Source organism: Lissotriton helveticus, chromosome 11 (assembly GCF_964261635.1).
Source record: "Lissotriton helveticus chromosome 11, aLisHel1.1, whole genome shotgun sequence".
Classification (NCBI taxonomy): domain Eukaryota; kingdom Metazoa; phylum Chordata; class Amphibia; order Caudata; family Salamandridae; genus Lissotriton; species Lissotriton helveticus.
In genome coordinates, this window is record NC_136072.1 from 1146534564 (window position 1) to 1146548726 (window position 14163).

At 43.6% G+C, this 14163-nt stretch overlaps 1 protein-coding gene across 1 annotated transcript in view; it reads right to left on the reverse strand.

Annotated features, from left to right (window-relative positions):
- DGCR8 (DGCR8 microprocessor complex subunit) overlaps window positions 1–14163 on the reverse strand; it is a 256117-nt gene that overhangs the window by 212418 nt on the left and 29536 nt on the right. Inside the window, exons 2-4 of the mRNA XM_078667925.1 lie at window positions 7075–7137; window positions 1496–4432; window positions 957–1128 (exon numbers count right to left, since the gene is read on the reverse strand). Of these exons, the coding sequence (XP_078524051.1) occupies window positions 957–1128; window positions 1496–4159 (2836 nt within the window). The 5' untranslated portion in view covers window positions 4160–4432; window positions 7075–7137. The remainder of the gene's footprint in view (window positions 1–956; window positions 1129–1495; window positions 4433–7074; window positions 7138–14163) is intronic.

Genomic DNA, 14163 nt, shown 5'->3' on the forward strand with positions numbered 1-14163 from the left:
AATATGGAACCTGACACTTTCTTAATGTTGATGATGGACGGAGCGCTGAAACTTCAGACACTCACCCCCAGTCACAGATCTGGGTTGAATCCATCGTCATTCTTTAGCTCACTTTACCACCCCAGTTCAGACCCAGCCATATGCAAATCAGTCTTGACCCTGGTGCCTCATGGGAACCGTCCAGCCGAACAGGCTTTCTTCCCTTGACCAGAAACAAGCATCCTGGGACCGATTTCGGGGTAACACCCCTCTTCAGCCAGGCTTGCTTGAATCCAGTGGCAAAGTGAGCAAGGGAACCAAGTCTGGGCATACCCTGCCAATTTATGGCAAACAAAGCAAATACAATAAGATGATAGACTGAGCGCTGAAATGTTTCAGACACTCACCCCCAGTCAGTATTAGATCTGCGTAAAACCCATCATCGTTTGTGTACCACTTTTCGCTTTAAATGGACTGGATATGCCCAGAAGTGGGTCCCTTGCTCACTTTGCCACTGGATTCAAGCTAGCCAAGCTGATCTGGGGTAATACTCCGAAACTGGTCGCAGGATGCTTGTTTTCGGTACAGAGAGGCCCTGGCTTGGCAGTTCGGGCTGGACTGTTCCCATGAGGAACAGGGTCAAGACTGATTTGCATACGGCTGGGTCTAAACTGGGGTGGCATGGTGAGCAAGAGAACAATTGATTTAACCCATTTCTCTTGACTGGGGGTGAATGTAGGGTTCACTCAGAATTCCGTCCATCATTTGTTTGCCTAACACTTTCTTTATGTTAGGACAATATTAATGTAAATTGGGGCACCATCTGCAAAATTCTGTTCAAAATTAAAGAGCTCCAACACAAGGTGCCACAAAGTAAAATAAATACCAGTAAAGAACACAGCAATATAAACATTGGCACATTTATTTTATATATATTTAAAATAGCAAGTTATAAATGAAAAGCATAGAAAACTTACTTTTGAGTACAGTTTTTATTTTGGTCATCACTGGTTGCACATGACTTCCGCCATCAGAGTTAGGATCGCTATCATAGTCAACCAGCCGCCTGCGCTTGGGGGCTTGGTAGCTTTCCTCCAGCAGTGCATCAACTTCTTCCAGAAGAACGTCAAACTCATTATCATAGTCATCCTGCAAAACACATGGCCAGAAGCAATCCTGCTAAAGCAGCTTCCTAAAAGGCAGTACTTGCGGATATATACACTGTCAGTAGTCTGCAGGCAAGCCGCACGGAAAACACTAACTTGACACAAATGAGAGGAAATGACACCAACACCATTCAAGGCTGTACGAGAAGCAAATTCACAAGCCACTGTAAACCACAACTGCCTCACAAGCAACAGTTTCTCCAAATGTTTGCTTATATTTGATAAGATGGGCGGAGGTGTCACTTTAAAAAATAAAGTCTGAAATCTTCTACGTTAATGTACTCAAATATAACTACTGCTTTGCATGAAACATTTCACATACACACACAATACATACAATTAAGACATACCTCATATGAGGGTAAGAGGTCAGGCCCAGCACGGTCCCTTTGAACGATGGCTTTTGAGGTGAAGCTCACGCTGTCCACTCCAAGATTATCAGTGAAATCCTCCAACTCGTCCAGTACAGCATACTCCACTTGATTCTCCTGATCAACATGATTCACATCATCTTTCTTGATAACACGATCACCCACACTGCGCCCTGTGTCCTTATTACTACCCCCAAAAGGACAAGCATGCAAGTCCCTGTTGACAAGTTCCACGCTACAGTGAAAATCCTCCTCATCATCATCATCATCATCAACTTGTCCCTCTGCAGTATACTGAACAGTTCTGTCTTTTCGCTTGCTACTTTCTGTAAAGCTAACACTAATCTGTACCCCTTTCAGCTTGTTAAGATCAGGCGTGAACTTCAGCGTTGTCCCAGGGCTTTGTTTGCTCAACACAGGCTGCAAAACTGTACTACAAGACTGTGATGAAGATCCTTTTGATAAAAGCTGTGTAGAAGCGTAGGGTTGAGTATCTCCAGCAGGTAGATTGGACTGTCCATCACCACCAGAGCCAACGTCCATATCCACGTCATCACTGGACGTTTGCAGGGGAGGCGGTGGAGGCTGTTTGGCAAGTGCTGGAGGCCAAGGACGGGACTGTGTCACCTCACACTCTTTACTTGGCAGTGGAGCTGGCGGGGGTTGCTCAAGAGGTGTGGGACAAGACTGTGTGTATTCACTTTTTGGATTTTGCAGCAGAGATGGCAAAGCCTCAACAGGTGTTGGTGGCAAGGGGAGAAATGAAGTTGCCTCAATTGCACTACTCTGTTGGGAGTTTGGAGGTTCTTCCTGCGGTGTTGGCAGGACTGATGGAGATGCCTCATTTTGACAAATTGACAGAAGAGATGGGTCTGACTCAGTCTTAATAGTCTGCAGGATTCCTGTATGCAGCGGAGCTGGTGAGCAATCTTCATCGCGTGTTGGAGAGGAGGGACTATATGGAGCCCACTCTTTCTTTTGAGTCTGCAGGAGAGGCTGCTCAGGCTCTTCATGAGACTGCGTAGGCCAGAGATCATACGCTGCTGTCTCAATCCGAGGTGAGGCGTCCTCTTCAGCAGGCTGCTGAGACCAAGGGTAATAAGAAGGTTGCTCTACCTTCACACTGTGAAGGGTAAGAAATGGTTGGTCTTCAGCTGGCGTCATAGCCCAGATACTATACGGGGAGCCCTCACTCTTTATGCTCAGTGTGGGGGACGGGGGCCCATTAGCAGATGGCAAAGGCCAAGTACTACATGCAGTCGTCTGGCTTACCAGAGGCGGTGTTGCTTTGTCGCTTGGCATCTGAAGCCAGGGGCTATAAGGAATTGGAGGTGCTTCAGATTTTTCGGGAGGTGTGGGCAATGACTCACTATAAGGAGTTGCCTCAAACAATTTATCGTGCAGAGGAGGTTGAGGAGGCTCTATAGGAGGCAGCAGAGACCAGGGACAGGATGGAATTGCCTCAATGATTTTACTTTCCAAAGGAAGTGACTGAAGTTCTCCAGTAGGTAGTGACGGCAAGCAACTACTAGAAGTGCCCATGTTCTGTTCAGCATGCTGGTAAGGGCATGCACTATAAGGAGTGTCCTCGCTCTTAACTTCTATTAAAGGTGGTGGCAGGACCAGCTCAGCAGGCTGAGATGAGGCACTGGATGATACACTCTCCTGCTCTGGAATTGGCAATGGTGGATCACAGGATGGCAAATGGCACAAGGTACTTATTAGGAGGCCACCCCCTTCACCTTCGAGAGGAAGGGGAGGAGGAGAGACTGGTGGTGGCTCTTTGTCAGGAAGCTGGAACCAGGTACAATACGGAGGAGCCATTACCGTTTCACTAGGATGTGGAGAACATGAGGGTGGGTTTGTAGACACAGGACAGGGAGTCCCCCTACCCTGGTCCACTTGCACAAGAGGCAGCTGCAGCTCATCCGCAGACTGCAAGGGTGCGGAACTACTTAGAAAAACGTTTCTCTTCTGATTTGTGTCGGAGCCAGAGTCAGGTTCTTCCCCAAGTTGCAGGGACCGCGGACTACCCGTTACCAGCTTTTTCTTCAGCGTTTTACGGGTAGTTGGCAGTGGCCCTTCACCAGTTTGGACAGGCCCAGAACAACATGCTGCCACTTTTTTTTTCAGCTTTTTTCGGGGAACTGCCAGTGATCCTTCAGAAGCCTGCAGATGCCCCGGACTACGTGCCAACGCCTGTTTCTTTAGCTTTTTACGTGCAAGTGCTCGGTGTTCTTCAGCAGGCAGAGGCCTGGTACTGGATGGTGTTTTCTCTTGTTCGGTTTGCAAAAGAGACGTTAAAGGCAGAGGATTAAACGGCATCACATTTTTTTCACTTTCCTGGGTGAGCAACAAGGGCTTGTCAGCAGGCTTCTGATGCCATAAACGTTCTGTAGAAACCTCATTCTGGTCCCCTTGCAGGGAAGGTAGTGTCTCTTGCTTTCCACTCTGGACGGGGGAGGATATGGTCTCTAAATCGGATATCCGAGAGAAGGGTCTGCATAGATTTACACTTTTTTCACATTGTAGGGAAAGTGGTGGATGCTCCTCCCCAGACATCAGAGGACAAGCAGTACCTGCTGCCACAGTTTCTTCTCCAGCCTCCTGTGGAAGGGCTGGTGAATGCTTGCATTTTTCCATATTTAAAAATACAATTATTTGGATTACACAATACTTTAAATAAATTATAAATGCTATATTCCTGACATGCACAAGTCCATCGAAGTATGGCAGCGTGTCCGAGTCAATGTGTGGCTGATGATTAAGTTAACCTGACTACATTGTTCTTTTCATTAATGCAGACAGCTTCAGAAATCACTGTCTTAATCACTGGAAATCACAATGCACTCAGCTTAAATAGTCTCAATGTTAGCAGAAGTGTTCTTCCTCATAAACTAAGTTTGTTTTTTCAACCTGCAAAGACAGCAAACAAACAGTGCATTAGAAGCATTTAGTATAATCGTGGATAATGAGCAAAAACAACATTGCACATAGAAACATTAAGGAAAAACTATTATCAAGTAAGTTTAGGACAGGAGAAAAATATGAGCAATAAATTAAGTTCATAGCGTGCCATAAAACTTCAAAAGCAAATAAGCACCGGAAGTGACGCAAGAAACCCCCTTTCACAACTGTCAAGTCATCAAGAACCCTCTTTTAACTTACGGGATTCTGATCTCACGTCTGTTTTTACATTAAGCTGCTTCAACAAGATCCCAACTCTATGTCAGAGGGACTGATCTCCACCAGATGTAACACGGTCACATAAGCAATACTATTAACTCCTGAAGAGAAAGTCACTAATGATGGGAAGCTGCCAGTTAGAGTAAAATTATGTGTACTAAGGAACTCCTGTGGCCTACATATGCCTTCAGAGAAGACGCAAGGAAGCAAATTCAGTTTTATGGGCTTGGCCTCCATTTTGGGGCTGCCCTTTGTCTTTCCACACAGCATATGACATCTGTCTTCTACAAGTACACCCAAGAGAAAGATACAGATTCATTCATCAACATTTCATCTACAACTACACCCAATATTTTTGGGCAAGAAACCATGCATCTTACTGAAATGAGCTCATCTAACACACATTTATCCTGACATCTCCCCCAGTTTCACATTCATATAACTTGCAAGATAAGTTGCACATTTGGTCTAAATCAAAAGTATAAAAACATTGCATTAAACATCTCATTGACATGACTTACTTGTAGTAGAAATTAGAAGAATGGAAAGCCAGTGCCGTGATCTTAAGCTGCACATTGGAAAGAACCCAAATACTGCACTGTTCCAAGACTCTCAGCCTTCTAGACATTCTTTAATTAATTTAGGGGCATTAAAAAAAGTTTTCAACCTAGACAATGCACTTTTAAAGCTCTGTTCACAAAGAAGAGTTTCTTACTACTCCCCTTTCTCTCCTAACATTAGGTTCATACCCAACTTTAAGGCATACATATTTAGAGACCGCTTTGCAAACTTAGGTCCAAATGCAATAAAATAGGATTTACTTCTGATTAGCACTGCAGTTTTAGACTGGTGATGAAAATAATGTTAGCCAGCTGGTGAACTAAAGATAGATATTGCTTGGAGGAACCTGCCCCAGCATATCTGAAAGGCAAAATTCCTGCATGGGTTCCAGTGAGGTTTTAACGGTCACCTGTGCGGGTATCCTGAGAATATTTCCCCTGTCCGTAGATGCTTAGAGGATAGGATGCCTAAATGTTTACATCAAAAATTACTAATAAATGTAAAACCTCTTTATTTTTGTGTTCCTCACACAACATGTGATGATCAGCACATGGACAATCATCATACAGTGCTTTTTAAAAAAAATTGTTTTACCCTTGAAGAGCATGGTGTTCTTACATCACCTCCGATAATGTGACAAGTGGGTATTTTTAAAGCCTATGTGAATTTAGGAACATTCATATATTTACCAAACAGCAAATAGTTATTAAAAAGGTACAGAACCAGATAACATTTGGGAGGGTTTACCACCAGAGCGGTCATGATGCCACCATGGTACAAACTGCCCATGATGCCTTTTTTTTTGCAGAGTTTTATATAGCGCGAACTTGACCCGAATTGGGTATCAGAGGGCTTTACATAGCACCAGTTACGTTCCATGAGGACACGCATTCATTTTTTTAGGCGCGGGGAGATTACGTGTTTTGCCCAGAATCACAGGATGTTGAGCGTCATTGCCGAGACTCAAACCCAGTTCCCCAGGTCCGAGGTCGAGCACCCTAGCCAATAGGCCAACTCCTCTCCCCTTGCCTTGCCCTGGCAAATGTCAAATCACGCACCAAGCTGCGACTTGCTGGTTAAATATGCTCCAGTTACGAGATTATGTGTTAACAGATATAGACAGAGCTGTATTGCCATTTGTGGGGCCTCACAGCACACCCTCGTTTAAGTGTCTGCACAATCTGCTCTCAAGGATTCTGGCAAACCGGAGCCTGCTTTCAGTTTGAGAAAAATCTTCAGTAGTGTTAAGGGTGGTGAAGGAGGACAGTAGCCCCGATCACCAGCACAAGGCTACACCCCATCTAACAAAATTGAAACCCAGTCAGCCTGAAGTCTTACTTGCCTACTCCCACAGAATCAATGTGTCCCCCGACTTTTTTTTGTTGTTGAAACTAATGAATGTCCTATTATGGTTGCCTACATCCACTACTCCTATTTCAAAGTATTGCAAAAATGAACAAAAAGAAAACAGACAAGTATCAACAAACAGGGATATAGGTTTAAAATACTGTTGTTGATACAGACACTATCAACTTAATAGAAGATCAAACGGCCAACATAAAGAACTACATAATTTTCAGTATTTGTGGTGTGCGAGTGCTGGCTCAAAACTTCTCTCTAGCGGGAGGAGCCACTTCCAAATCGACACGTCTGAAGAAGGGCACACGTGTGTGAAGGCTTACTAAAAATTCTTCTTACCTGCTTGGTGTATCGATGTACAATTTCCACAGCAACAACGAGTATACTAAAGAGCAGGCATACCTGAAAGTTTACTCCAGACAGGGGCATAAGCAGCACTCATCAAGACTTACCTCAAGAAGATATTCAGATTTTTCGCTGCGTGTTGTGGTCAGTCAAGCAGGTTTGTTGGCAGCCTAGGTAGAACACATCTTATTAGTCAGATAAGCTACATATAAATTCACCCGCTGTAGTCATACCCTGCTAATCACAATGGGTTTAAGAGATAAGATTTAGAAAGTAAGAAATTAAAATATATGATCAATAGGATTAGGCAGGTTTCCCCTTCCAAAACACTGGTGCACAGTGAATATTAAGAGCCAGTTCCTTTCCCAAAACTTAAAGACCCTTCACAGTTATCCTATGTGGTCACTATTATCTGCTATTTAAAGAAACAGTATTTACTAACACAAGAGAAAACATGCAGATTTAACTCACAAACAGCAATTTGAAAGAGGTGAAATAAAACTACCAAATACAGATTTCTTGTGATAATATGTAGAGCATGCAAAAAAGTTGCCTAACAACTGTATTAGATTTCCGAGGTGTATGGAGATTGGAGCCAGCTCAACCTAAATCGAAGTGTAGAGCAGAGTGTTAGCTCTGCCCCTCTTTTTAATAGCAGAAGGATCAGAGCCTAGAAGAGGACTGCTTTCTCCTTGCTTTTCCCTCATTTTCACTCCTTTCTCCTCACTTTCCCCCTGTTAGTTTGAGTGCCTTTGCCTTGCTTTTCCCCTGTTTTTTGGGTGCTCTCGCCTTGCTTTTCCCTCATTTACATGGTTTTGTACTGGTTTCTTCTATTCTTCGACTGATCCCAGCAAGAACTAAGGCGCCAGGATACCCACGGTTGATTAGCCGCACACTACAAATCCAAGCTGAATGACGTGAGATAGCATCTCCATTCCCAGCGTTCGGCCACTCACACAGCCCGAGGGATAGTTCAAGGAATAGTCTCATCCTCTTGAGCTGTGGGTGCAGAGCTTAAGGGCAGAACAGCCCCGTGGTAGCTGCAGACCCAGGGGAGTCAGACAGTTCAGTCTAGCACCTGCAGACTCCAAGGTTTAGCCACACCCCACATTAGCCCAGCCCTATAGGGCACATGAAGGCTGGCGGTGAAATAAATATAGATGGGCATGAAAACCCATGATCATTGCACCCCGGTCATGCAGTGTATGGCGCCAGAGATTTCAGCAAAACCTCCACTGTCCCCAGAAGGGTGCACGCTGAGCCCAGAGTAACTAGGAGGTTTAGCTAGACTCTTAAGGGTTAGCTTAGCCCAGCAATACATATAGATCAGGTTTAGCTAGGTCCTGCAGATGGGTGTACAATGAGCACAGGGTTAGCGGAGCATCGTCCCCACAATGTGCAGGAGCCTGGGGGTTTGCTCCCACCACAGATGGGTGCACGCAAACCCAAAGGTTAGCCTAGAGTGCGATAAAAAATCCTTTATTTACAGGCTCTAGAGGCAAGTGCTTACAGCCCTCCCTCACAGCTCAGGCCTCGAAATGTCCTAAAAATGTTACCAGACATGCTGGTCTAGGGACTTAAATCTACTTGAGCCAACTGCAATGCACTCAGTGGTGTGGCTAGGCCTTAGGACGCCTGTGGCGGCACCTGCGTTTGCCACCCAAGGCAGCCTGATCGAAGAGCGGTGTGCACGATTCTTGTAGGTAAGAACGGGGGAGGGGGGGGGCGGCTGCCGCCACCAAAGTTCGTGCCGTCTAGGGCGGTCCGCCCCCAACACCCCCCTGCCCCCCCCCGCTACGACATTGAATGCACTTAACCCTTAAACTGGTCTCAAATTGCGTAATCTTAGACAAACATTTTATTCCACTGAGTCACCTTTTCTTTCATTATTACGAGAGCACCTTCAAGTATGTGGATTCAGAATTCCTGTTGCACAAAAACTCGTTTGATTTAATAGAGTAAACTGTTGCTCCATGTACAATAACAATCTAGCCACATACAAGGTACATATGATCCTGGACTTGCCTCTTAGTTCACCAATAGCATTATCGTCAGGGCGGGACAGGAATGTTTCTCTGTTCATATTTAACTCACTTATAATTTTTTTTACTGCAGAGTGATGTGGTAGTGCACTCATTTACAGGCAGCACCTTCCCATTGAAATGGTCACAAAGATTCCCATGGACATGCAATTTTATTGGTAAAATGTTATAGTGTATAATCAATGATGTGTGTAAATCATGTTTCAGCAAAAATGTATCATTTGCAAAGCAAGTAAAGTGCCCCTGATCCCATTCAAATCTGTTTCCATCACACACTTTAAACAAAGAATTTTTTTAAGTGGTTCTCCGGGCTACTGAAATATATTTTGAAATATTTGCACAGTTCATTTATAAGCTATATGTAGTGTAAGAAACAATTAGCATCCTACAGCCTTTCATATCGTGTGTACTCCAGCACGATTGTTAGTAAAGTAAAGTTTTTTATTGCGCAATTAATTAAAATCATTGCAATGTACACACACTAGGATGACCATTACGTATTAAGGGTGAAGAGATACACGGAACAGTTAAAAACAAAGAAATTATTAATTAATAAAAAAGACGTACAGTAGTGTCACCAGGAGATGAGGAAAACTCAGGCTGGGTCGGAAATCAGATTAGGGGAATTAATGTCTAGAATAAACTTAACAAAACGGGCCGCCAACTGCGGCGAGTCTCCCCTCATGCAAGCGTCTAGTGCTTCCTGGCAGGTCCTGATGTTAAGAAAAAGCCAAATAGGACGGAACCAGAAGTTTCTTTGGATTCAGAGTTTTTGGCAAATGCACAGTATGTGGATAAGGTTTTCCTCCTCCTGCTTGCAAAAGCGGCATCGAGACGAGGCCTCTTTCCTGTACCCCTGGCCAAAATTGTATGCCATCAGCGGGATTAAACCAAAACGAAATCGCATTATTGAAGTTTTATGTGAACTTTCATAGGAGCTGCCAGATATGGCAGAAACATTTTCTGGTTGTATGATTTTGAAACCCAGGGGCCATGGAAGAGCTGAGCGACCCGTTGCTCGTCGTGGTCGCTTGATAGAACTTTTGCTTGTTTGGTTAGAAGATTTGTTTTCGCCGCAATGGGCAACGAGGATGACCATATGTCCTTTGCTTTGAGGGATTCTAGACATGATGTCAGATATTTGTTCCACAATGTTTTGTGGTTGCTGAGGACTAAGCATAGAACGCTTTTTAAGGAGTGAGGGCTAGCGTGCTTTGTTTTTAAACAATAGTTAATGTAGCGTGCACTCATTATCCATCTCTGGGAAGACAGTCCAAATTCTTTCCGAATTTGGGCATGGGCGGTTGAATTTGGCAGCCGAAAAACCCTACGATAACAGGACAATTGTGCTCTGTCCAACCAATTATTCATTTTGTCTTTGAATAATATTGCACCAAAGGAGATAGTGGGGAGTAATTTTGCGGTGATCAGTTTTATGTGGTACTAATCAAATCAAAAATCTTTATTCGATTGTAAAAATTACAATCATAAAAGTACAATTCATAAGTACACATTTTAAAAACATTCCAGACATTACATTTCATGTGGCAAGTAAAGGACACAGTATACAGTACAAGAAAAAGAAGGTACAGCGGGCACTATAAGCATGAGCAATATAAGGTTAAAAAAAACAAATTACTATATTGTTTAAAAAGCACCTAAAACATTCACAGCATAATTATCCGTCCATACTTTTCCTAAAACAAATGGCTTTTTTAAAAAGTTACAGACAAATAAAGTACAGTCACAATTCAGTAGTTGTAGGTAGTAAAGTGCGGGCTTGATTTGTAAAAAAATTCAGTTTTTTAAGACACGGTTTAAGGTATAATTTCCGTGGGATAGAATAATAAGGGCAAATAAAAAGAAAGTGTGCCAGGTCTTGAGGAGACTTACCGTCGCAGCCACAAGCTGGCAACACCTCACCCCGTTGAGCCCCACTTGGTACCGCCAGTAGAAGATGATATAGATCGAAACGGAACCTTATTAGCAAAAACCGTTCATAACTAGTCATAGGCCATGTCAAATAAGGTTCCGTTTGTGGACAGGTTTTAAGTAATAGGTGTTTCCTGACACTATCCTTCTGTATCTCAACCTCTTCTCTGTCAGTACATCTTACCAGTAATATGGCGTTTTTTACCGAGACGACATCAGGTTTTGTAATCAGGTTGGGAGCATAAAACAAGTCAGAACGGCCAATTGCCGTCAAACAATCCTTTATATATTTTACCCACGGAATTTTAAACCTACCGTCTAACAATAAGGCCTCTTTCAGTAGGGCATGTGTGAGTGGAATGTCGGTATTAAGCCAACAATTCAGCCAACACAAAACCGGGTTCACTGCTATTCTGTCACTTAAATAAGGGACCCCCAACTCCTCGTGTACAGAGTAATTCCCAGTACCCCTTGGCAGCCTCAATATCTTTTTCAGGACGTTATTTTCTGCAACCTCTAGGTCTTTTATCTTACGATAGCCCCAGAGCTCGCTACCATAGCAGGCAACAGCAACACTTTTTGCCTGGTATAGTTTGAGCAGTGCGGCCGTAGGGCAGTTGCCATTTTTTTTCCCAAAGCCAAGAATGGCCGCATTTACCCTTGTTGTTTCGCCCTTCTTTTTGGACACTGCGGGGCCCCACGTTAATTTGTAGTCTAAGAGGACCCCAAGATATGAGAAAGAATTAGTTGAAGGGATTTTCTCCCCATTTATGCTAAAGGAGTCAGTTTTCCGGGTACCCTTTCCTGTTTTCATGACATAGGACTTGGAGTTGTTTATGCTAAGGCCACGTGACTCCATAAACTTAAAGAAGGAATTTAGTAATTTTTGGAGACCGATTGCTGTCCTAGATATAAGAACCGCATCGTCTGCGTAGAGTAGCACAGGCACCCCCTTGCGCTCAACAAGGGGGTAGTCTGCTTCAGTATTTAAAAGAAATTCCTCCAGTTCGTTTATATACAGGTTAAAGAGAAATGGGGCCAAAATGCAGCCTTGTCGAACTCCCCGGTTTATTCTAAATTCGTCCGTTACTTTAAGGTCTTGGGTGTAACGGACGTTAGCTTTTGTATCCGAATGCAAGTCGGCTAGGAAGTTGACAAGATTCCTCTCTACACCCATTCTCAACAAGGTAGCCCATAATAAGCTTCTGTCCACGCAATCGAAAGCGGACGACAGGTCCATAAATGCCATGTAGACAGTTCCTTGTCTAGCAAAGGTATATTTACTTAAAATCAAATATAGGTTCAGGCATTGTGTGATAGTCGAGTGGCCGGGTCTGAACCCATATTGTATAGGTGATAGAATATTATTGTCTTTAGCCCATGTAGATAGCCTATTAAGAATTACCCCCCCTACCACTTTAACTACTGAATTTATTAAAGAAATCGGCCTGTAACATAATGGACTGCTGCGGTCGCCTTTTTTAAAAACGGGGACTATGGTCGATAGACCCCACGTATTTGGGCACCCCGTTATAACTGCTGCATTTATTACCGCCGTGAGGACGGGAGCCCAAAAGGGGATACTAGACTTAAACAGGTCCGGTGGTAAACCATCCGGGCCCGGGGCCTTGTTGCTAGTTAGACCCTGAATCCCCCTTACAACCTCATTAACTGTAAAGCATAATGGGTTTACAGATGGTATTAATAAGGCATTTTCTACCCCATGCTCATTACTCTTAAAAATTGTACTAACGTGGGTCACCCACTCCCCTTCTGAAATGCTTGTACCTAGGACTGTGTCATTTGGGTTATCAAACAATGGTTTGTTGATAATTTGCCAGACTTTGCTGCTGTTCCCCAGCACTGTAGGATCAAGGAGGGATTCTATTGCGTTAGCCTTAATTTCCTTTTTTCTAACGGCTAATGCTTTCCTATAAGACACACGAAGACTTTTTATCAGGTCAGGGTCTCTAGGTTTAATTTTTAAGGCGTTCTTCAGGTCTCTGCTTGCCTTTGAGCAGTTGTGGTCAAACCATTTAACATGTTTTCTACTTTGCCCCTTTGTTGGTGCTGTTAGCATGGCGCCAATTTTAGAAACCAGTCTTGCAAACCCAGTCAAAATATTCATGGAGGATGAATCAAAAGATGAGCATGCTGACAGCTCCTCCTCACATGCACTATTTATTTTAGAATATAAATTGTCTTGGTTTATCATTGTCCATTTAATACGGCGTCTGCCATTTATACAACTCAGCGTGCCTCGGTCATTGCGAGACGGTCGTTTGGTGAGTAAAAACCCACCCAAGCTAATAACTAGGGGGTTATGATCACTATATACACTGAGGAGAATAGTAAATTGCAAAACCCATTGTACAAGATCTGAAGATAGAAATATATGATCTATAAAGGATCCCTGACCGTGTCCTTTGAAAGTTGGTGTGTCAAAGATTTTTGTATCAGGAACCATGGACATAGCTACTGTTAAGTTATTATCATTCACTAAGTCATTTAGGTTCTTACCACCCCTGGTATGAGAAAAGTGAAAACCTTCAACACTGTTACATCCCAGGGAGCCCATTGGGGTAGAGCCTGGATTACCACATGGGTGAACATTAAAGTCACCTACTATCATCAGGTTCCGGGATGCAGTGTTTGCATTTTTTCTCAATAATTCTGTTAGGGATATGATGTTACAACCACCATTACTGCTATTAGCATTATAAAAGTTGACCAGAGTCAAAACATTCTTGCCATTTTTTAAGTCAAGCATCTGAATGTTCAAGTTATCATTATGACAGATGCTGATTTTGCAGAGCAAGCCCAAGTTTATAAAGGTGGCCAGGCCCCCCTTTGCTCTGCCCCTAGTCGAGGCGGCCGCTGGAATGATAAAGCTTAAAAACCCTTCTATGTGGACGTTTTTGTCCTCCAACCACGTCTCTTGAAGGCACACAATGGTAAATTTTTTAATAAATGATAACCAGGCTGGGTCACATAACTTGTCGGCCAAGCCAGCTATGTTCCACGAGATTAGGCTCACACAATCGTCTGATGCTGGACATATAAGAGTTTCACTAATAATTGGTGCGGGTGTTGGGGTCGGTATCTCAATATGTGTGATCCCCGTATCCACAATACTTGCTGCAACCGGTTCTAATAGCTCCCGGATAGGAACATGAACCCCATACGAGACAGGAGAGTTGTTGACTATGGGTGGAAGGTCCA